At 55.6% G+C, this 20,535-nt stretch overlaps 1 protein-coding gene and 1 long non-coding RNA gene across 2 annotated transcripts in view; one reads left to right on the forward strand and one right to left on the reverse strand.

The window, feature by feature from the left end:
• LOC147645273 (uncharacterized) overlaps positions 1-20,535 on the reverse strand; it is a 268,783-nt gene that overhangs the window by 107,167 nt on the left and 141,081 nt on the right. Inside the window, 1 exon segment of the mRNA XM_086874765.1 lies at positions 6,616-7,119. Within this exon segment, the coding sequence (XP_086730891.1) occupies positions 6,616-7,119 (504 nt within the window).
• On the forward strand, positions 17,835-18,803 carry LOC147645277 (uncharacterized). Its single transcript, XR_015282423.1, has 2 exons — positions 17,835-18,000; positions 18,531-18,803. It is a non-coding gene; the product is annotated as an uncharacterized LOC147645277 (long non-coding RNA).

The raw sequence follows: 20,535 nt of genomic DNA on the forward strand, positions 1-20,535 counted from the left end.
CAGTGTCCCTTGGTACAATGTGTGTTTTCCTCTGGGAAGGGAGGGGTGAGTGTTGAAGACAGAGGCAATAAATACATTAGAAAACCTGCACTGTGTCTGTGTCCATGTTTGTCAGGTGACCATCCACATCCTGGAAGGGGATGATGTAATTTCTATTTTTTAATTTTTTTTTATTAATGGATTTAACAAGTCAATTTTTATTGTGCCTCACATTTTTGGCCACCTTCATCTCCAGCTGAGCTTTCAGTGCACCAAATTTCTTGCTGAAGTGGCAAGAAGCATCTCTGTATTCTTCTCCTGATCTTCATTCCTTGTCCTCTACCCATCCCATCCCGCCCCAGGGAGCAGGGACCGTCCTGGGGCAGATGCAGGAGGATATCCAGGACCATCCTGACCAGGGATGGGTGCCAAGGAGATCCAGGAGGGTTCAGTGTCCAGCTCTAAGTCCTGGGACACCCTGTGCCGTGCTCCCAACAGCCCCGATTTTCAGGAAGGAGCCACAGCAGCCTCCCTGCCATCGATGGATTTTTCTTCCAGGAATTCACTGTGGAGCTTGTTTCTGTTTTCCTGCTCTTTCTGAGCTCCTGTCAACATGGCATGGAGCTGGAAGAGGTGGAGAGGAGAAACGTCGGTAATGGGAAGACAGATGGAAATTGCTGGGGAAAAGGGAGACACACACCCCTAACGGTGGCTGCAGAAAGCTCCACACGCTCCAGCCTGCCCCAAAACCAGGGACAGCCCTGGCTAAAATCCAAGGAAAAACACTGCTGAGGATCCAAGGAATCCCAGCCATGATCTGTGTGGAGAGTGTTCCTGACAGGAGGAACGTGAATGGAACCGAGCGAGGCTGGGGCAGGAGGGTCAGAGCGAGCAGAGAAGGGGGGCCCATCAACATCCTAATTTACTGCTCCAGAGAAAGAAAAATTCCCAGCTGTTGCTGCCCGCTCGGCCCTTCACGCCCCGGCTAGCTTGTGCCAAGCGTCGGTGGCAGGAGTGGGGAACCAGGTGAGCACTGTGTGGCTCGACCTGGAACCTCTAGAGCTCCTTTGGGCTTGGGCTCTATAGTATGCAGGGCGACACGAGGTGCAGTAAAGGGAGAGTGCTCGGAGTCCTCCAATTTCCCAGGAACAAGTTTATTCTAGCAGGTGCAGGGAGAAGGCGATGAGGGACAGGGCTGGGATCTCGAGGAGAAAGTCTGAGCCGAGACCCTGGGCACCTCTGTGCGCCAGGTTTTAAAGCCCGTGGGCGGCTCATACAACAACCAATGATATGGCAGCAGGGGAGGTGTTGTGGGAAGGGGTTACAATACACAAATCCACTGGTAGGGACTTGGGGGAGGGAGGATAGCTATACAACCAATAGGGCATCGAGTAAGGGGTGATGAGCAGGGAAGGAACCAGAACAAAAGGTGTGGTGTACATAGACTGATAGGGCTTGGGGGTAGGACCAAAGTGATGGATGGGGAACAATCTGGAAAGAGGGGAGAGGTTTACAATGACAGGCAACTGGGAACAAACTATATCGGGATAGTGGGGAGTAACTGGGGCAAACCAACTCTAAACTCAACGAAGGTGAACAAGCAGACTTAATGAAAGTAAACTAACAGGCGGCAACACCCAGCTTTAATTCCAAGGAGGATAATTTAATATCTCCTTGGCACCTGCAGATCTATGACCTGAATCCAGTCATTCGTTTCCTTCAGGTCTCCACCCTCGGGACCAGTTAAACAGATAGTGGGGTTAAACTCTTTCCCACTTGTTAAATCTGGATCTGCCCATTCCATGAGAGACTTTTAATTGTGTCCCTCAGAGAATCCTTCTGGAGCAGAAATCCCAGTGTGAAATGAACGGGGACAGGGAGTGTTGGGTGAAGAACAGACTAATGTGATAAGGGAATGTGCCTCGCTGGGGATCCAAGCCAGCCGAATTTCACCCAGAAAAAAAAGAGGGATTAAGTTCAAGCCTTGGGAAGCATTTGTTTAAGTTGTGGCAAAGAGAAAGGGCTTATGGCAGTTAATATGTTAATCGACTCACCCCTTATAAGATTATGTTTCTAGAATGTTCCTGGTTCTCTCCCCTGATTGGTTGTTATTTGTTGCAGTATTTTGCATATTTCTAACCCCAGTTTGTGGTTGGACCCATGCCCTCAGACTCTGTCCTCAGACCTACCCTATATATTTTTGTGTCTGCCCGTAGTCCCAGTCTTTGCAGTTTGTCCCTATACTGCGCACGGTTTATGGGCGTTGTCCTTATTTTATTTCTCATTAAAGTGTTAATTTTAGGTGGACACAAACTCCATCATACCCTTTCATTTTATTTGCACCTCAATTCCCTGAAGTCAGAGATCCCTAAAGTATTAAAGGTACTGGTTTTTCAATGGGATAGGATCCATTTAATTCCCAGAAAGAGGCACAGAGCTGGATTTGAATCCAACTTCAGATTCAGCATGGGAATGTAGTGGACAGCACACCGATGGTTTCCATGTTGCTAAGCAGGGCTTGTCCTGTCCATGGACTTTGCAATCCCGAACTGGACAATCCATGTCCCATGCTCTGCCAGCCAGGAGGTGACACCATCACCGTTCCCCTCCTCATCCCCGTGTCCTATTTAGACAAGAATCTTCCTTCTCCTCTGCTCCAGAGGGTGCTCGAGTGCCCACAGGGAGCCCCTTTCTCATTCCCATGGAACTGGTGAGGGCTGCTGTGATGCAGGGCCGTGATGTCACAAAGGGGTTAAGCTCTGGTGTGATGCAGGGCTGTGATGTCACACAGCTGTCCTGCCCACAGCACTGTGACATCACCATGCCAGCCCTATATAAACCGGGCCAGCCCCCGCAGCTGCCAGTGCAGTCGCCATGGGACGTGCCGTAGCCATGGGTGACGGTGGCGTCCTGATGCCTGCCCTTGTCCTGCTGCTGGCCGCTGTGGCTGTCTGCTGGGCCGGTGGCCACTGGAAACCACGGAGGCGGCAGACGAGGAAGCACCCCAGGGTTAGGCCCAGAGGCCCATGGAGGAACCAAGCAGCCCCTGCGGCTCCCAGGTTCTCCAGGCCTCGGGCCACCCCTCGCCGGCGGCCAGGTGCTCCCGCAAGCCCTCTGGAGAGCTCCAGCAGTGGTGGTCCCTGCATGGCAGTGGCCCAAGAGCTGCAGGAAGTGATGATCCGGCACTGGGCACTCAATGGGACATCTGTGCCGCTCTACTTTGGGATGTGGCAGGCGTTGTGAAAAGAACTGGAGAAGCTGATGAGGTGAGGCCACCTGCCCTGCTGTGGCTTGCCTAGCTTCTCCAGAAGCCGCCATCCCTTCAGGAGGATGCTCCCAGCAAGATTGGCCATCCTTGGGAGAGCCTCAAGCCTTGCAAGGATGGCACAGCAGAGAAGACCCGCCATCTGTGCAAGAAGCTCAGGCGGTCAGAGAACGTCCATGGTGCCAGGAGCCTCTGCTATCTCTGACAGCCTCCATCCCTAAGAGAGGCCGTATGGCACTGCACGGCTTGTGGCGTTCTGCACCAGGACATCAAGCCAGAGAACCTCCTCATCAACCCAGAGACTGGCGACATGAAGCTGATTGACTTCGGTTGCGGCACCTTCCTCCAGGAGCGGGCCTTCACATAGTTTGCCGGTGAGCCCAGAGCGTGGGCCCTGCTCCCAGTGCCAGGCACTGCACAGCCCCATTCCCTCCTGGGCCGCAGGGTGTGGCATTCAGCCGGCTGCCGGCTGCCCTGTGGCACGGGGCAGGTGCTGTGCCCCAGGAGCCGGCTGCCGGCCCTGCCGACAGAAAGGGGCTGCAAAAGCCGGGCCCCGGCTCCTCGGCTTGGCAGGCCCACAAGGCCTTGGGCTGCTCCGCTGGCGTTCTCAGCCTTGCAGAATGGTTCCTTGGCTTTGGCCCATTGTCAGGGGGAGGCAGGCAGGCCTTGGGGGGAAGTTGTGGACATGGCTGCAGCCCCTGCCTTTGGCAGGAGGCTGGCACCAGGCTCTGGAAGGCAGCAGCCTGCGCCTGAGCAGTGCCGCCCGTCTCCCCTAGGAACACGCACGTACTGCCCGCCCGAGTGGATCGGCCTGCGCTGCTACCACGGCAATGGGGCGACCATCTGGTCCCTGGGCGTGCTGCTGTTTGAGATGGTGTGCGGGTTCCTGCCCTTCGAGAACGAGCGTGACACCGTGTTGGGGCAGCTCTTCTTCCCGCAGGAGGTCTCTCCAGGTTGGTACGCAGCCTGAAGAAGGCAGGCTTTGGCAGGTGGCACCGCGCAGCCCAGCCCGGCCCTCCCGCAGCTGCGTGGGACGTCCATGTGCCCTCAAGGGCCGGCTGCAGCAGGTGGCCCGTGGCAGGCTGGGTGTGGCACGCTTGGCTGAAGGAGGGGACGCTTGTCCTGCCGTGCCGCTCTCCCGCCAAGGGCAGCTCCCAGCACACGCAGCGTGGCCCGGCTTCTGCAGGCGCCGGGAGCAGCTGGGCAGGAGCCTTCTGCAAGTGAGCGCCGCTTTCTGCCTTCTCTCCCCAGAGTGCCAACATCTGATCCGCTGGTGTTTGTCCAAGCACCCCATGGACCGGCCAGTGCTGGAGCAGATCTTCTACCACCCTTGGGTGTTGGGCAGGCATTTCTGATGCCTTGGCGCAGCCTCTGCAGCACCCAGTTCCCGTGTCCCACGCAGGACTGAGGGCCCAGGAAATAAAACAACCCAAAACCCACTGCGGGCCTGGAAGTTTTGTCCTGGTTAGCAACTTCAGCTAAGGGAACCTCTTAGCAAAAGGGGTAATCAGAGTGTTCTCTTCAGCCTTTGTCAAGATTTTGGTGCCTTTCCTCCAGGTTGTCCCTCAAAATCAGAGGGGGGTGGAGCCTGCACCAGTCCCCCCAAATCGATGGAACTCAGAGACTTCTCCCAGGCCCCTCAAAGCTGGAGAAGGATGGAGGCGATCCCCGGGCCCCCCAAACTGAAGGGAGATAAATACCTGGCAACCTAAAATAAGTGATGGATGGAGCCCACAGCAGCCCCCAAGTCAGAGGGGGAAGGGGAGACTGCCAGGCCCCCCAAAGAGGAGGGGAATTGTGCCTGTGCCAGTCCCACAAATTGCAAGGGGACAGAGAACACCCCTGGCCTGGCAAAGGGCAAAGAGCGGCCGGGGGCGGCCAGGATGGTGACAACACTGGCACCCCCCAAATCAGAGAGGGACAAAGAGCCCGCACAGGCTTCCCAGAAGCAGAAAGGGGGCAGCAAATATACTGTCCCCCTAAGTTGGAGGGGCACAGACACAAAAGGCCCCACAAAAAGAGCATGAGGAACCAAGAGCACTGCTGGCCCCACAGAGATAAGGAGGATGGAGAAACTCCCCATCTGTCTTTGTTTTGGAAGACAGGTGTCTGCTAGGGAGGGCAGGGGCCTCCCCTGGAATGAAAATGTAGACCCCCTCCCTTTGAATTATTATAATTCTGAAATCAAGGTGCTTTCAGGCAGAGATCTGAGGATAGGAATAACAGTTCTTTATTAGAATTTATAACCAGGCAAACAAACAACAATAACTACAGCATTAGCAAGAAAACAGAACCAGGGACCCCATGACAGCTTTCTCGGCTGAGACGGGATGGAGGAGAGGCTTTGTTTCACAAACCCCCTCGGGCGGGCAGTCCCGGTGCTCCTGCAGGGCTCTGAGGAACACTCAGCTGGAACAGCAGGGATGAGCTGAGATCCTGGGCCGGTGGCTGAGGTGGATCAGCAGCTCCGCGGCGGTGCCTGGCACTGCCACACGTCCTGGCAGGACAGTGGGTGCGAGGCTACCAACAAAGAGGGAAGAAGAAGCAGCAGCAGCTCCGTCTGGATGATGGTGAAATTCTCTTGTGCCCACCGCAGCATCTCTGCACCCAAAGTGTCCTTCTCTGAAGCTGAAGAAAGCCCACCAAACTGTCCCCGCTCTCCTCTTTTCCTGCCCCCCTTCCCTCCCTGGGCCCAGCCAAACTCTTTGTCTTTTTTCAAGCACCCACCAAGTACCCACAGTTAGGCTGTCCCCACAACTAATGGGTAAAAATTCCACAGGCAATCCAGAATTAAAAAAAAAAAAAGACACCTAACCCCCAACACCTGCCCCTGGCAATGACCTGAGATGGGATTGAATATAACAAAAGGGCCATGGCCAGACCCTCACGTTCTTTGATCCCACATCATGTCATTGCCATAGGCAGGAAAAGGTACAGGTGTCTCCCCAGCATGGATCACAGGGAACATGGATCACCATGTCTCTGCCAAACTTGAATTTTCCAAGGGGGGATGAAGCTGGAGCAGTGCACAAAGCTCTTCCTGTACTTTGGGGCATTTGCAGAGCTTCCCTTACTGGTGCTGCCGTTGGTGTTGGGTCAAGCTAGATCTCCAGGTGAAGCTCTTCCCACACAGGGGACACTCGTAGGGTGTCTCCCCAGTGTGGAGGCGTTTGTGGGTGTTGAGGCTGGAGCTGTGGCTGAAGCTCTTCCCACATTCCCCACACTCGTAGGGCCTCTCCCCAGTGTGGATGCGCCGGTGGGTGATGAGGTGGGAGTTGTGCTTGAAGCCCTTCCTGCAGTCGGGGCAGCGGAAGGGCCTCTCATCCGTGTGAATCCGCTGGTGCTCGAGGAGATGGGAGCTGGTCTGAAACCTCTTCCCACACTCGGGACACTCATAGGGCCTCTCCCCAGTGTGGATCATCTGGTGGATGGTCAGATGGGACCTCCATCTGAAGGTCATCCCACATTTCTCACACTCATAGGGCTGTTCCCCGGTGTGGATCCTCTGGTGGCAGATCAGGCTGGAGTTCCGGCTGAAGCTCTTCCCACATTCCCCACACTTGTAGGGCCTCTCCCCAGTGTGGATGCGCCGGTGGGTGATGAGGGTGGAGTTGCGCTTGAAGCCCTCCCCACAGTCAGGGCAGCGGAAGGGCCTCTCATCTCTGTGAATCCGCTGGTGCCTGAGGAGAGTGGAGCTGCTCTGAAACCTCTTCCCACACTGGGGACACTCGTAGGGCCTCTCCCCAGTGTGGATGCGCTGGTGGATGATGAGTTGGGAGCTCCAGCTGAAGCCCTTCCCACATTCCTCACACTCATAGGCCCATTCCCCAGTGTGGATCATCTGGTGACAGATCAGGCTGTTGCTCTGGCTGAAGCTCTTCCCACACTCCAAGCACTTGTAGCGCTTCTCCCCATCCTGAAGCTGCTCATGGACCACCAGCTCAGAGCCCCGGCTGGATCTCCGGCCGCCTTCCCAGCACAGGGTGTGTCTTTCCTCCTCAGAGCACCCTAGGCAGCGTTTGGAGCCCCTCCTCCTGCGGGATCTCTGGGGATTTTCCTCCCCATTGGATTCCTGTGCCGTGGAGCTGCTCAAAATGGCCTCTTCCATGAGCTTCTCCTGTGGGGATTTGTCGTCCCTGGTCTCCATCCTCAGCTCCTTGTCTGGGGGAGGAAGGACAAGGAGAGGATGGGATTTGCCTCCGTGCCAGAGGGAAGGGGAAGGAGATCCCCCCAGTGCGTCCCCGGCAGGACGGCGTCGGCAGCGGGGTTGTCCTGCAGCCGGGGGCCAGGCTGGGCTGGGAGATGGAGCAGGAGAGAGGGGGAAAGGGGCACTGACTTCCTCCTCACCTGCCTGGGTGTCCTGGGACATCTTCCTCTTCCTCACAGCCTCCTTCTCCATCCAGCCAAGGTTTGGGAATAGGAAATCCTGGTTTGAGGAAATACAAGGGATGAGGACATTGAGTTTGCAGGTCCCTCTGTCCAAGCTCATCTCTAGAAGTCACCGGACATCTGGGGTCCATAAAACCTCCAAAAAACACCAATATTCAGCTCTGAAAATGCCTCCCAGGAGTTCCCCATCTCTAGTCTCCCCTGTCTTCAAGGAGAGAAGGTTCAAGGGTTCCCGCCTGTCCCAGCTGCTGGGAGTCAAGCTTGTACTGGGGACAACCTGTCTGCTCGGTCCCTACCATCCCCAGGCTGCTGGGAGTGCCAGGAATCCAAAAAGTTCCCCCTGTTTCCATTTCCCCACTTAGGGATGGTGAGACCCCCCAGTGTCCCCCCAAGTAGGATTTTCCACTCAGCTTTGGAGTTCCACATTCTCCAAACATTCCCCCCCGCAAAATAAACCCAACCCAGGGACCCCCCCAGGATATCCGGGCAAAGCTCCCACTCCCCCATCACCTGTGGGATGGTGGGTGATGATCCCACAGGAGGGGGCTATGAATTCAATGAGTGCTCAACCTTGTGGTTCCTTCTCCTTTCCGTGATCCTCCTTTGTCCCTCCTCTTCCTCCCTCTCCTCCCCTTCCATCCTTCCTCCTCCTCTTCCTCCCTAACCCCACCTCCTTCTCCTACTTCCATCCCTTCTCTCTCTCCTTCTTCCTCCCTCCTCCCCCAGGAGCAGTGACACCCTCGGTGCCCCGTTCCCAAACCCCTCACAGCCCACGGCAGGAGCGGGGATGGAGCCGGGACAGGTCGGGATGGGCAGCGCGGGGCTCTCCGCTGCTCCCACCCGCTGGGGACGGGGGGAACCCGGCCCGGGGAAAAGGAGAGGGAAACTGGGAAAATTGGGGGCTGCAGATCCAACCTGGGGCTGGCTGGGGACCCTGGCTGGGGACTGCCAGCCCTTGGGGCTCCTCTGGGGAGATGTGGGACCGGGGAACACAGAGAGGGCTGGGGGATCCCAGGAGTGGCAGCACTGGCAGGGACTGGTTTGTACTGGGATCATCCTGTCAGTGGCTGAGATTGCACTGGCTGTGTACTGACATCATACTGGGATCAGACTGAGATCAGAGTGGCAGTGAGTAGGAGCCTCCAGGGGGCAACTGAGACCAGGTTGTGAGGAACTGGGAATATGCCCTGCACTCCCCAGAACCCCGGGATCGCCCCCCATATGTCCCATGTGTCCCCCAGATCCTTCAGGATCCCCGAGTGCCCCCTCAGTGCCCGTTCGAGGCCCCCCAAAGTGTCCCTGGATCCCTGAATGCTCCCGACCCCACAGATTCCCCTTCCAGCCACTGCTGGGAATTCATCTCCCATCATCCCACAACACAGTTCCACGCCCAAACCTCCTGCCGTGCCCCGCGACCTAAAGAGCCCGGTTACAGCTCCGCAGGTTCCCCCCAAGTGCTCCCGAGCCGTGTACATTCGCCCAGAGCACCTGCAGCTCGGACGCAGAAGTCTTCTCCAAGCGCTTCCCCACACCGCCGAACGCGCCTTCCGAGCCACTTCCGGGACTACAGCTCCCATCATGCTCCGCGGCGCCCATAGAGCGCTATTCCGGGCGGGACTTCATCTCCCGTCATGCCCCGCGCCTTACCGGAACCTATTGGCGCTGAGCCTCCAACTCCCGTGATGCTCCGCGGCCCCATTAAGCCTCATTATACCGGCGCCTACAACTCCCATCATCCCCCGCGGCCCAGAGAGCCCCGTTACAGTCCCCCAAGTGCCCGCCCGGACCCCGAAGGGCCCCCAGATTCCCCTCCCTGACCTCCAAGTGCCCCCCTGGACCCCCAAGTGCTCCCCCGAACCCCGAATTGTCTCACAGAATCCCTAAATGCCGCTCCAAATGCCCTCCCGGCTTCCCATGTGTCCTCCAGACCCCCAGGTTGTCTCTAAATTCCCTCCCCAGACCCAAAACTGCCCCAAATGTTCCCCAGAAAAGTCCCCATGGACCCCAAAGTGGTCCCTTTTACCCTGTCTGAGAAAATGATAAAAATGATGATCAAAGGACTAAAAATAGGAATAATTAGCATAAAGAGGGAGAAATAGTGGTCAATTAATTAATGAACGGAAATGTGCTACTTTGAACCAAGGACCGATAATGTTTTTAGTTGCTAAAAATGTAACAATTCTTTTATATAAATATAAAAATTAGGTTATAAAAATACAGAATAATAGTATTATAAAAATAAAATTTTATTTTTATTAATTAATTAGATTTTAATTATAAAGAAAAATTATAAAGAGAAATGTTTTCAATGTTTTGGGATGTCAGTCCCAGGTGGGCGATGTCAGACATGCTGAGGCTCGGGGTGAGGAGCAGGTTGTCCAAACAGGGGCAGCCCACATGGGGCTCATTCTTCTCTGTGACCAGACCTCAGGAGACATTCAGCATCAGGATTGTAAAGAGTAAATCGTTACCCCCTGATCAGTACACAAAGATGTTTTACAGTTTGAGCAGTAGGATGTTGTCACCGTAAGGGGCCTTCTTTGTTAATATAGCTCATGTTGTGTCGTGTTTGGTAAATACCAATGTTGTTGTAACAGCCTTCTTTGTTAAAGTATTGTTATAAATTAAATTAGAATTTTGACAGCTAGGTCGCTCGGCTTAATGGCAGTTTAATTGAAAATGAATACAATTTACTAAATTGAATAGTAATGTGGTATAAAAGAATACAGTTTAGTAAAATAATACAGTTTAATAAAAAAATAAAATTTATATATTTAATCTGCTAGTAATAAAGTATGATTAAAGCATAAGCAAAACCGGCCAGGGTACAGAGGTTTCCCACCCTGCCTCACATTCAAAACAAAGCATTTCATGCTAAACTTGTATACTGTATGCTCATACATATTCATTAATATTTCCTGTAAGTTTCCTCCTATTTCCAATTTTTCTGACTTTACCTCACTTTTCTTCATGGCGCATGCCTCACTTGTTGTTAGGGGGTCTTCAGTCTTCTTTTGGTGGTCTTTTGGTGAAGGCTTCTCCTCTTCCTCATTGTCCTTTGGATAACCTTACTGGTCTGCGTGTGCGTACTAAGCCTTGTGTTGTGTTAGTCTACTAATTAGCTTTATGTTTACTAATCTTTAGGCCCAATGCCTAAATTTGTTCTAATTTTGGTCCATCTCAAGGCCATTTTGGCCTTGAGACGCCATTTATCTTCTAAACTACATCCTGTACCTTAATTTTGACATGTAACATCTGCAAAGGGGTACATCTGCTTTGTAACACTGATTCTTGATTGTTTCTAATAAGAACTTTAATAACAGTTACAATTTAGTTAGCACGAACCAATTCCATTTATTACAACTGCAAATACCCCTTATATCCCTTTTTATTGGTTTCCATGCTAACGGCCTTGCTTTCCTCCTTGCTATGGATAAACTTGTATTTTCTCAATTTCTCCTTTTGCTACCTCAATTGTTTGGCCTGCAGATCAGCTGTTAAGCCCATCCACATTCAGCTCTTAGTCTTCAGAGGGAAACTTTGAGCACAGTGAGAATCTCCCAGTGTGCAGGAGGGTCCCTGTGTGCCAGCTGCAGCTGGGGCCTCAGCCATCTCCTCTCTCAACAGGTTCCCCTCTGCAGCTTCACAGGAAAGGCCAAACACCTCCCTCAGGGACACCTGCACCACACATTTCACATCTCCGTGCCCATACGTGATGTCCCTGTCACAGCTGCATTACCAGCTTGCTGCTGTGCAGATGCTGCCACCACCCACAGCAAGGCCCTGTGTCCCTGAAGGGACCTGCCCTGCTCTGTGGCCTGGACTGAAGGTGGGTCCCTCCTGCCAGGGCAGGGCCCAGCACAGCTCTTCTCTTCCAATAAAGAGATGGAGCTCTCACCCCAGTGTCTGGCTGGTACCACCAGCAAAGCCCACACAGCACCAGCCCTGGCTGAGCTCCATGTCCAGGAGCAGGCAGGGCTGACCCTGGTGTGGGCAGGCAGGAGCCAGGCAGGGGCTGCTGTGACCAGACGCAGGGCCCCGAGGGGCTGGGGGAGTCTGTGTTGAGCATCCCTGGGCTGAGGGCACATTTCCTTCAGTGGCATCACCTGGGCCTGGACCTCCTCCAGTGCCATGCCCAGGAAAAGAGGCAACCATCAAGAGCATCTCCTGGGACACTGCCTGACCAGCAATGTCAGCAGGCAAAACCAAGGTTTTGTTTAGCAATGACCCTTTGATGAAGTCAAAGATTCACAGTCAGAGCAGTCCTCTAGTACAGATGGGAGTACACTTGGGGCAGACATCTAAGGCCATGAGGTCACAGAAGGCTCTGGGGTGACAGCAGGCTGAGGTGACAGCAGGCTCTGAGGTCACAGAGGTCCCAGAGCCCCGTGGTTGCCCAGCACCACAAGGACCGAGCAGTCAGTCCTTGACCACGACTGTTGTGGCAGCAGCGGCGGCGGCAGCAGCGGTGCTGACATTGGGACAGCGGTGTCAGGACAGTGGTGGCAGCAAGAGCTGCAGGACTGGCAGTGGGCAAGGCACCATGGCCTTTGCTCTGCGCCTCCTCCTCCTGCTCCTCCTGGCAGTGGCCCTGCCTGACAGGGCTGCCCAGGCTGCTCCGTGGCGAGCAGGGCGAGCAGGTGAGCCGGCGGCCTCAGCCCCCTTTCCCAGGACAGTGCTCCCTTCTCCCTGGGAAGTGTTGGGGATGGTTTTCCCCAGGGCTTTAGGGAGGGTTTTCTCTGTGGGAGGGACAGAGGCCTCAGGGGCCCTTGGCTGGTCCCACTGCCCCTCCAGGGATGTTGCACAGGGCCTGCAAAGAGGGTGGAGAGTGACCAGGAGCCAGCCCAGAGCCCCCAGGCCCCTCTGCAGCTTTGGCCATGTCCATTGACATTTGGCTCCCACAGCCTTACCTGACCCCCTTGCAGTGCCCAGTTCCCTAAGGCAGAAGGGGGTCCCAGCACACCATGGAATGGTTCTGGTTTGTGCTCCCTTCCAGATGAGGGTGGTAGGAAGGCTTCTCCAGCAGCTTGGCTTCATGAAGATTTTCTGCCTCTGGAGCCTCATGCAGGTACGTTCTCACTGTCCCAACAAGGAATAAACACTGACACCCTGGCAGGAAGCAGGTGACAGAAGCTGCTGTGGCTGTTGAGTTACAGGTGTGTCTGCAGCGAGGACATTTCAAGCTCCTTTTCTGGTTGCTGCACGCAAGCCCAGCTCCCATCGCAGGGGTGAGTGGTGTGTCCCTGCTGATCCCACAGGCTGAGCCCTGGTTCTGTGGGATCCATTCATCTGAAATGGAAATACTTTCTGTTAAGATCCTCCTAGAGGGAGGAACAAACCTACAGGAGACAAGAGGCTGAGTGATTTGGAGAGACGCTGTGGTGGGTCCATGTCCCTCAGCCTTCTCCTGAGACTCAGCAGCCGGGGGCTTTCTCTGCACATCTGGACACGCCGTGCCCAGCACAGCAGGAAGGGATCCATGGCAGCCTTGCTGCCCCTCTGCTGCTTTCACAGCATGCAGGGCTGTTTCCCAGGCTGGCCTGGCTGCAGCTTCTCCCCAGCCTCTGCAGGAAGGCATTTGGCATCAGCTGACAGGGTGCCCAAACTGCAGCACGGGCCATGCACACCCTGAAATCCCCTGCAATTTCCCAGTCTTGTGGTAGATGTGGCTGGCCTGGCTCCAAAGTTTGGATGCCTTCCTGAAACTTACCCATATCTTTGACAAGACTATTGCCTCCTGAAGATGCCACCTTCATGTTGGGGAACAAACAGCCCCACCTGATGCATGTATCCCTCTTCCTTTCTCCAGAGACGGAAGGAGAGGCTGTGCTGAAGGCAGCGTTTCCCGGAGGAAGCAGTGGCCCATGGGCAGCCTCTGCTGCAGGAAGGGAGGCCATGCCAGGCACAGTCACAGTCCCAGGAGGTAATTGCTGTGCCCCTGGGCCTGAGCCCTGCTGAGGCTTGAGCTGCCATCTCTGCTGCTTGGCAGTGCAGGCACAGCCCGGACAAGACCGGCACAGCCCAGTGGAATTATCCCCAGCAGGCTCAGGGCACTTGGCTACTGAGCAGTCCTGCTGGGGTCCCTCCATGGGAGACAGGTCCCAAATCCTGGCAGCAGCTGCAAAGGGGTGCCCATGGTGGGGAATAGGCAGAGGGGGAGGGCAAGGCTCCACTGTATCCTGAAAGAGCCTGGCCCAGTCCCTATGGGATGGGAGAGCTGTCCCAGCAGAACGTGGGCAGGAGGGAGGGAGGGCCTGAGGGACAGTTGTGGCACTGCCTGCTGTAGTTCTTCCCCACTGCTTTTACAATTCTTTCAGCTGTGGCAGAGAGAGGGCCCCAGCGGGGCCTGGGCTGCTCCAGCCACCTCTCCCAGAGATGCTGCACAGGGCCTGCAAAGAGGGTGGAGAGTGACCAGGAGCCAGCCCAGAGCCCCCAGGCCCCTCTGCAGCTGTGGCCATGTCCACTGACATCTGGCACCCACAGCCTTAGCGTGACTCCCTTGCACTGCCCCGTTCCCTAAGGTAGAAGGGGATCTCAGCACACCATGGAAACTGTTCTGATCTGTGCTCCCTTCTAGATTTGGAACTCAACCTCAATTATTTGGAAGTGCTACTGAATGATACTTTGAATATCTTGGAGAATGCTGGAGGCAAGTTCTTCTATTCCCTTTACTGACAGAACACAAAATGACAAGGTGGCAAGAGCATTTGCCATATCTCTTAACATAATCTCAGGCTTGATGGGTTCTGGAAACCTCGCCCTGCTCCCTTCAAGAGCCCTGAGGGATCCCACAGGTCACTACCAGTGGGAAGAAGGAGCATTTAGCTGTCAATCTTCTTCCCGTGTGCAATGCCAGTGTCTCCTTCCATGTGCTCTGTGCAGCCACGGAGAGGAGCAGAGAGGGAAGGGGCCGGGCCCAGGGCTGTGTCCCGGGGCTGTGCCTTGCATGGCTCCTTTGCCAGCCCCAGGGAGCCTGAGGGTCTCCTACAGAGCCACGAGAGCTGTTCTGTCCTACCTCTTTTTTCAGCCAAGCCTCTTGCTGAAGGTGATCTGGCTTCCCAACCCACACCCAGGACTGAGGCTCTGAAAGATGGTGAGGGTAGGTGAAGGCCTTTCCCCCTGGGAGAGCTGCCAGCTCAGAGCCCAAGGCTTGGCCAGGAGAGCATCGCTGCAGGTGCCAGGACAGAGCCATGCACATGTGTGCCCTCGCCCTGTGTGATCCTCTCACCACTCCTGAGGCTCAGTGCTGCCTGTTCAGATCAGAAGAGATGACAGAAGCTTCTGTGGCTGTTGAGTTACAGGTGTGTCTGCAGGGAGGACTTTCCCAGCTCCTGGGTTGGTTGCTGCACACAAGCCTGGCTCCCATCACAGGGGTGAGTGGTGTGTCCCTCCTGACCCCACAGGCTGAGCATTGGCATTCTGGGATCCATTCCTGGGAAATGGAATTATTTTCCTCTAAGGTCCTTCAAGAGGAAATACCAAAGCTACAGGAGTTATGAAACCCCATGAGCCATCCAAACCCATGAGGCAAATGCTGAAGAAAATTCTGCAAGAAGGACAAGGTGGGTCCATGTCCCTCAGCCTTCTCCTGAGACTCAGCAGCTGGGGACTTTCTCTGCACATCTGCACACGCAGTGCCCAACACAGCAGGAAGGGATCCATGGCAGCCTTGCTGCCCTGCTGCTGTTTTCATGCCCTGCAGGGCTGTTTCCCAGCCTGGCCTGGCTGCAGCTTCTCCCCAGCCTCTGCAGGAAGGCATTTGGTATCAGCTGACAGGGAGCCAAACTGCACCATGGGCCATGCACACCCTGAGATCTCCTGCAATTTCCTGGTCTCAGGCTGGATCAGGTGTAGGGGCTGTTTGGAGGAGGGAGGACCCTGGCCAGCCCCAATAACCTGGGTGTTTTCCTTATCCTTATCCATGACTTTGACAAATACTGCCTTTTGAACATGCCACCTCCCCAGTGGGGAATGGTTCTATCTGATCCAGCTGTGGCTCTTCCTTTCTCCAGAGATGAACCCAAAGGCTGTGCTGAAGGCGGCGTTTCCCGGAGGAAGCAGTGGCTCATGGGCAGCCTCTGCTGCAGGAAGGGAGGCCATGCCAGGCACAGTCCCAGGAGGTAATTGCTGTGTCTCTGGGCCTGAGCCCTGCTGAGGCTTGAGCTGCCATCTCTGCTGCTTGGCAGTGCCTGCCTTTCAGGGATTTTGCACAGAGCATGGAAAAGGTGTTGAGAATTTCCAGAGCCAGTCCAGAGCTTTCCTCAGGCTCCTCTGCAGCTTTGGCCATGTCCATTGACATCTGGCTCCCACAGCCTTACCTGACCCCCTTGCAGTGCCCAGTTCCCTAAGGCAGAAGGGGATCCCAGCACACCATGGAATGGTTCTGATCTGTGCTCCCTTCTAGATTTGGATCGTGACATGGAGCATCTGAAAGTGGTGGTAGATGGTGGTTTGAAGACCTTGCCAGATGCTGGAGGCAAGTTCTCAATGTCCCTTTCTGCACAGAACAGTCAGTGTCAAGGTGGCAAGAGCTCACTCATGTGCCATTTCCCTTGAGAGTCTGAAGGTTGATGGATTCTGGAAACCTCGCCCTGCTCCCTTCTGGAGCCCTGAGTGATCCCACAGCATTGCTGTCAGTGGGAGGAAGGAGCATTTAGCTGTCAATCTTCTTCCACTGTGCAATGCCAATGTCACCTTCCGTGTGCCCTGTGCAGCCATGGAAAAGAGCAGAGAGGGAAGGGCCAGGCCCAGGGCTGTGCCCCAGGGCTGTGCCTTGTGTGGCTCATTTCTGGCCCCAGGGAACCTGAGATGCTCCTGCTCCAGCTGCCAAGCCCTGGCCCTGCCTGGGGCTCAGTTCAGAGCTGCTGGCAGCTCCAGGGAGTCCTTTCTCCCCTGACTTCCATTCAAGGGGCTCCTTCCATCCCATTGTGGGGCCCCTGCAGTCATGTGGTCCCCCTGCTCCTGCTCCTGAGTGGAAGCTGGAGATGAGGGAGTGCCTTGGAGGGCACCAATCACCCAGATGCACTCACTGCCACTCCAGCATGAAGAAGAATCTTCAGCAGTGTCACAGGAGCTGTTCTGTCCTGCCTTTCTTTGCAGATGAACCTGATGATGAGGATGATCTGGATTCCCCGTCCATATCAGTTACTGAGCCTGATGATGAGGAAGATTATGAGGGTAAGTGAAGGCCTTTCCCCCTGGGAGAGCTGCCAGCTCAAGGCTCGGCCAGGGCAGCATCGCTGCAGGTGCCAGGACAGAGCCGTGCACGTGTGTGCCCTCGTCCTGTGTGATCCTCTCACTGCTCCTGTGGCTCAGTGCTGCCTGTACAGAAGAGATGAGAGAAGCTTCTGTGGCTGTTGAGTCACAGTGTGTCTGCAGCAAGGACTTTCCCAGCTCCTGAGCTGGATTCTGCAAGCAAGCCCAGCTCCCATCACAGGGGTGTGGTGTGTCCCTGCTGATCCCACAGGCTGAGCACTGGTTCTGTGGGATCCATTCCTGGGAAATAGAAATACTTTATATTATGTTCCCCTGAGGAAGAAGAACAAACCTATAGGAGATAGTAATGTAGCAATGGGGGAACTCAAATATCTGGACATAATTCTGAATGATCTGGAGGGACACTGTGGTGGGTCCATGTCCCTCAGCCTTCTCCTGAGACTCAGCGGCTGGGGGCTTTCTCTGCACATCTGCACACACCATGCCCGGCACAGCAGGAAGGGATCCATGTCAGCCTCACTGCCCCACTGCTGCTTTCACGGCCTGCAGGGCTGTTTCCCAGCCTGGCCTGGCTGCAATTTCTCCCCAGCCTCTGCAGGAAGGCATTTGGCATCAGCTGACAGGAGCCCAAACTGCAGCACAGGCCATGCACACCCTGAGATCCCCTGAAAATTTCCAGTCTTGGGCTAGTTCAGGTTTAGGGTCTGTTTGGAAGAGGGAGGGCCCTGGAGCATTTCCAAAACCCTGGGCATTTTCCTGATCCTTATCCATGTCTTTGACAAGTATTGCCTGGAGAAGACCAGCACAGCACAGAGAAATTGTGCCATTCCAGCTCAGGGGGTTGAGAAGTCTTGTGCCAAGGGGTGGCAAGGTGCCTGCAAGCCCCAGCTCTGGGGGAAACAGAGAATGTCCTGGCTATATCCAGCGTGCTGCCAGCTCAGCAGTGGAGCACAGCACAGGCTCACGCTGCCCGTTGCTCCCACAGATGCAGCCGGCACCACAGCACATGCTCAGAATATCTGGGAAAGCATGAGAAGAGTTTTCTACCAGGGAACACATGGTTTGATTAAGTTAATGGCCATTGTGGCTGGTGGAGCACTTTTCCTGATGGCGTGCTGTGCCGGAATCTGGTATTGCTGGAAGACAAAACGGTGAGTGTTTTGCTGATCTCGGCCTCCAACAGCTTCTTGAAAGGCTGCTCATAGTCAGGAGACATTCCCAGTGAGGCTGCTGTGGACTTGTGGCTAGTCCTTGGTTGCCCAAAACACTCTGCTGAGAGTTCTGCTGCTGCCCAGACCTTTCATTGGCCTCTTAATTGCTGGGCCTTGTCCTGGGGAGCCCGCTGGGGCTGCAGCCAGTGCTGGCTGCCACTGAGGCTGCCTGGCCAAGAGCAGCCCCAGGAGCAGCGGGCAGAGGCAAAGCAAGGTGGGCAGGAGAAAGAGCAGGAACGAGATTGCCCTTGAAAGGCAGAGGTGCTCTGGGGCCCACTCCTGGCCAGGGACCCTGCCCAGAGCCATCCCCTGCTCTCCAGGGCCTTGAGGGGCAGCTGTCCAGCTGGGCCAAGCTGTGCCAGCAGCTCCAGCCGTGCTGGAGAGCCTTGGCAGCTCTGGGCCCTGCTGTGCAGGAGGGTCTCTGTGTGCCAGCAGCAGCTGGGGGCCTCAGCCACCTCCTCTCTCCACAGGAGCACCTCTGCATCTTCAGAAGACTGGCGAAAGACTTTGGTCACTGAGAAGCTGCATCTGTCATCCCCGCTCTTCACATCTGTCCCCATGTGCCAAGCTACATCTGCATCCCCATCTTGAGGGCATCCCAAGACCCCCACCTCCCATGCGAGACCCTCTGCCCCTGACTCCCCTGGCCCTGGTCCCTGCCAGGACTGAAACTGGGCAGCCCCTGTGCACCAGAGCAGGGGTTGGCCCATGCTTTTTGTTCTAATAAAGAGATGGAGCTGTCACCCCAGTGTCCGGCTGGTACCACCAGCACAGCCCACACAGCACCAGCCCTGGCTGAGCTCCATGTCCAGGAACAGCTGGGGGTGCCCACGGTGTGGGCAGGCAGGAGCCAGGCAGGGGCTGCTGTGACCAGCGGTGGGGCCCTGAGGGGCTGGGGGAGCCCATGCTGAGCGTCCCTGGGCTGTGAGGGTACATTTCCTTCAGTGGCATCACCTGGGCCTGCACCTCATAAGGCACACAGGGAAAATTTGGGCTCTCCTGAGGTGTGCAGGGATCCCCCATGAGGAGTGCAGCAGGGTTAAATTGAGAGGGTTTTTTACTCTTCTCAGCACAGCAAAGGGGACAGTCTTGGCTGAGGTTTTGCAAAGCTGGGAGGAAGCCTCTTGTGAGCCTTGGGGCCCGGCCTGTGGGCACAGCGGGCAGGTGGAGCCCATCCCTTGAGGCCAGTCCGGGCTGCTCAGGCCAGGCCGGGCCAGGTGAGCCGGGCCATTCTCTGGGGCACAGGAGGCACCTGGGGCTATAACTGAGGCTGTGGCTTCTCACCCTGAAGGGAGACTGGCTCTGTTGGTTCAGAGGGCACAGCTTAGATCCCAGTTCCCTTTGTAAACCTGCTGGCATAGTGTCTCCGTTCTAGAAGACAGGTGTCTGCTAGGGAGGGCAGGGGCCTCCCCTGGAATGAAAGTGTAGACCCCCTCCCTCTGAATTATTATAATTCTGAAATCAAGGGGCCTTTAGGCAGAGATCTGGGGATAGGAATGACAGTTCTTTATTAGTATTTATAACCAGGCAAATAAATAACATTAACTACAGCATTAGCAAGAAAACAGAACCAGGGACCCCATGACAGCTTTCTTGGCTGAGATGGGATGGAGGAGAGCCTTTGTTTTCACAAACCCCTCGGGCGGGCAGTCCCGGTGCTCCTGCAGGGCTCTGAGGAACACTCAGCTGGAACAGCAGGGATGAGCTGAGATCCTGGGCCGGTGGCTGAGGTGGATCAGCAGCTCCACGGCGGTGCCTGGCACTGCCACACGTCCCGGCAGGACAGGGGGTGTGAGGCCACCAACAAAGAGGGGAGAAGGAGAAGCAGCAGCAGCTCCGTCTGGGTGATGGCAAAATTCCCTTCTCCCCACCGCAGCAGCTCCGTGCCCAAATATGTCTTTCCCCAAAGCTGAAGAAAGCCAGTCAAACTGTCCTCACCCTCCTTTTTTTCCTGCCCCCCTTCCCTCCCTGGGCCCGGCCACTGTTTGTCTTTTGTCGACCACCCACCAAGTATCCACAGTTAGATTGTCCCCGCAACTAATGGGTAAAAATTCCACGGGCAAGCCAGAACTAAAAAAAAAGGACACCTAACCCCCAACACCATGACAGGAAGCCCTGGGAGTGTCTGTGACATCCCAGCTCTTTGGCAGCCTGGGGACTCCTGGGATGTCACCGCGGAGCCCCCGGGAGTGCCTGTGACAGAGCGGTGCCTTTGCAGCCCAGGGTCCCCTGGGATGTCACCATGGAATAGCTGGGACTGCGTCTGACCACACGGCTCTTCAGCATCCCCAGAAACACCTGGGAGGTCTCTGTGGAGCCCCTGTCTCTGCCTGTGACATTGCAGCTCTTGAACAGCCTGGAGTCTATTGGAATGTCTCCATGGAGCCCCTCTGAGGGCCTGCAACAAATCTGATCCTTAGCAGGCAACCATCACCAGCCCCCTGTTGCTATGGTCAGTCCCTTGGCAGCTCCATG

This window comes from Cyanistes caeruleus, unplaced genomic scaffold, assembly GCF_971803275.1.
Source record: "Cyanistes caeruleus unplaced genomic scaffold, bCyaCae1.hap1.1 HAP1_SUPER_30, whole genome shotgun sequence".
In the NCBI taxonomy this organism is placed as follows: Eukaryota; Metazoa; Chordata; class Aves; order Passeriformes; family Paridae; genus Cyanistes; species Cyanistes caeruleus.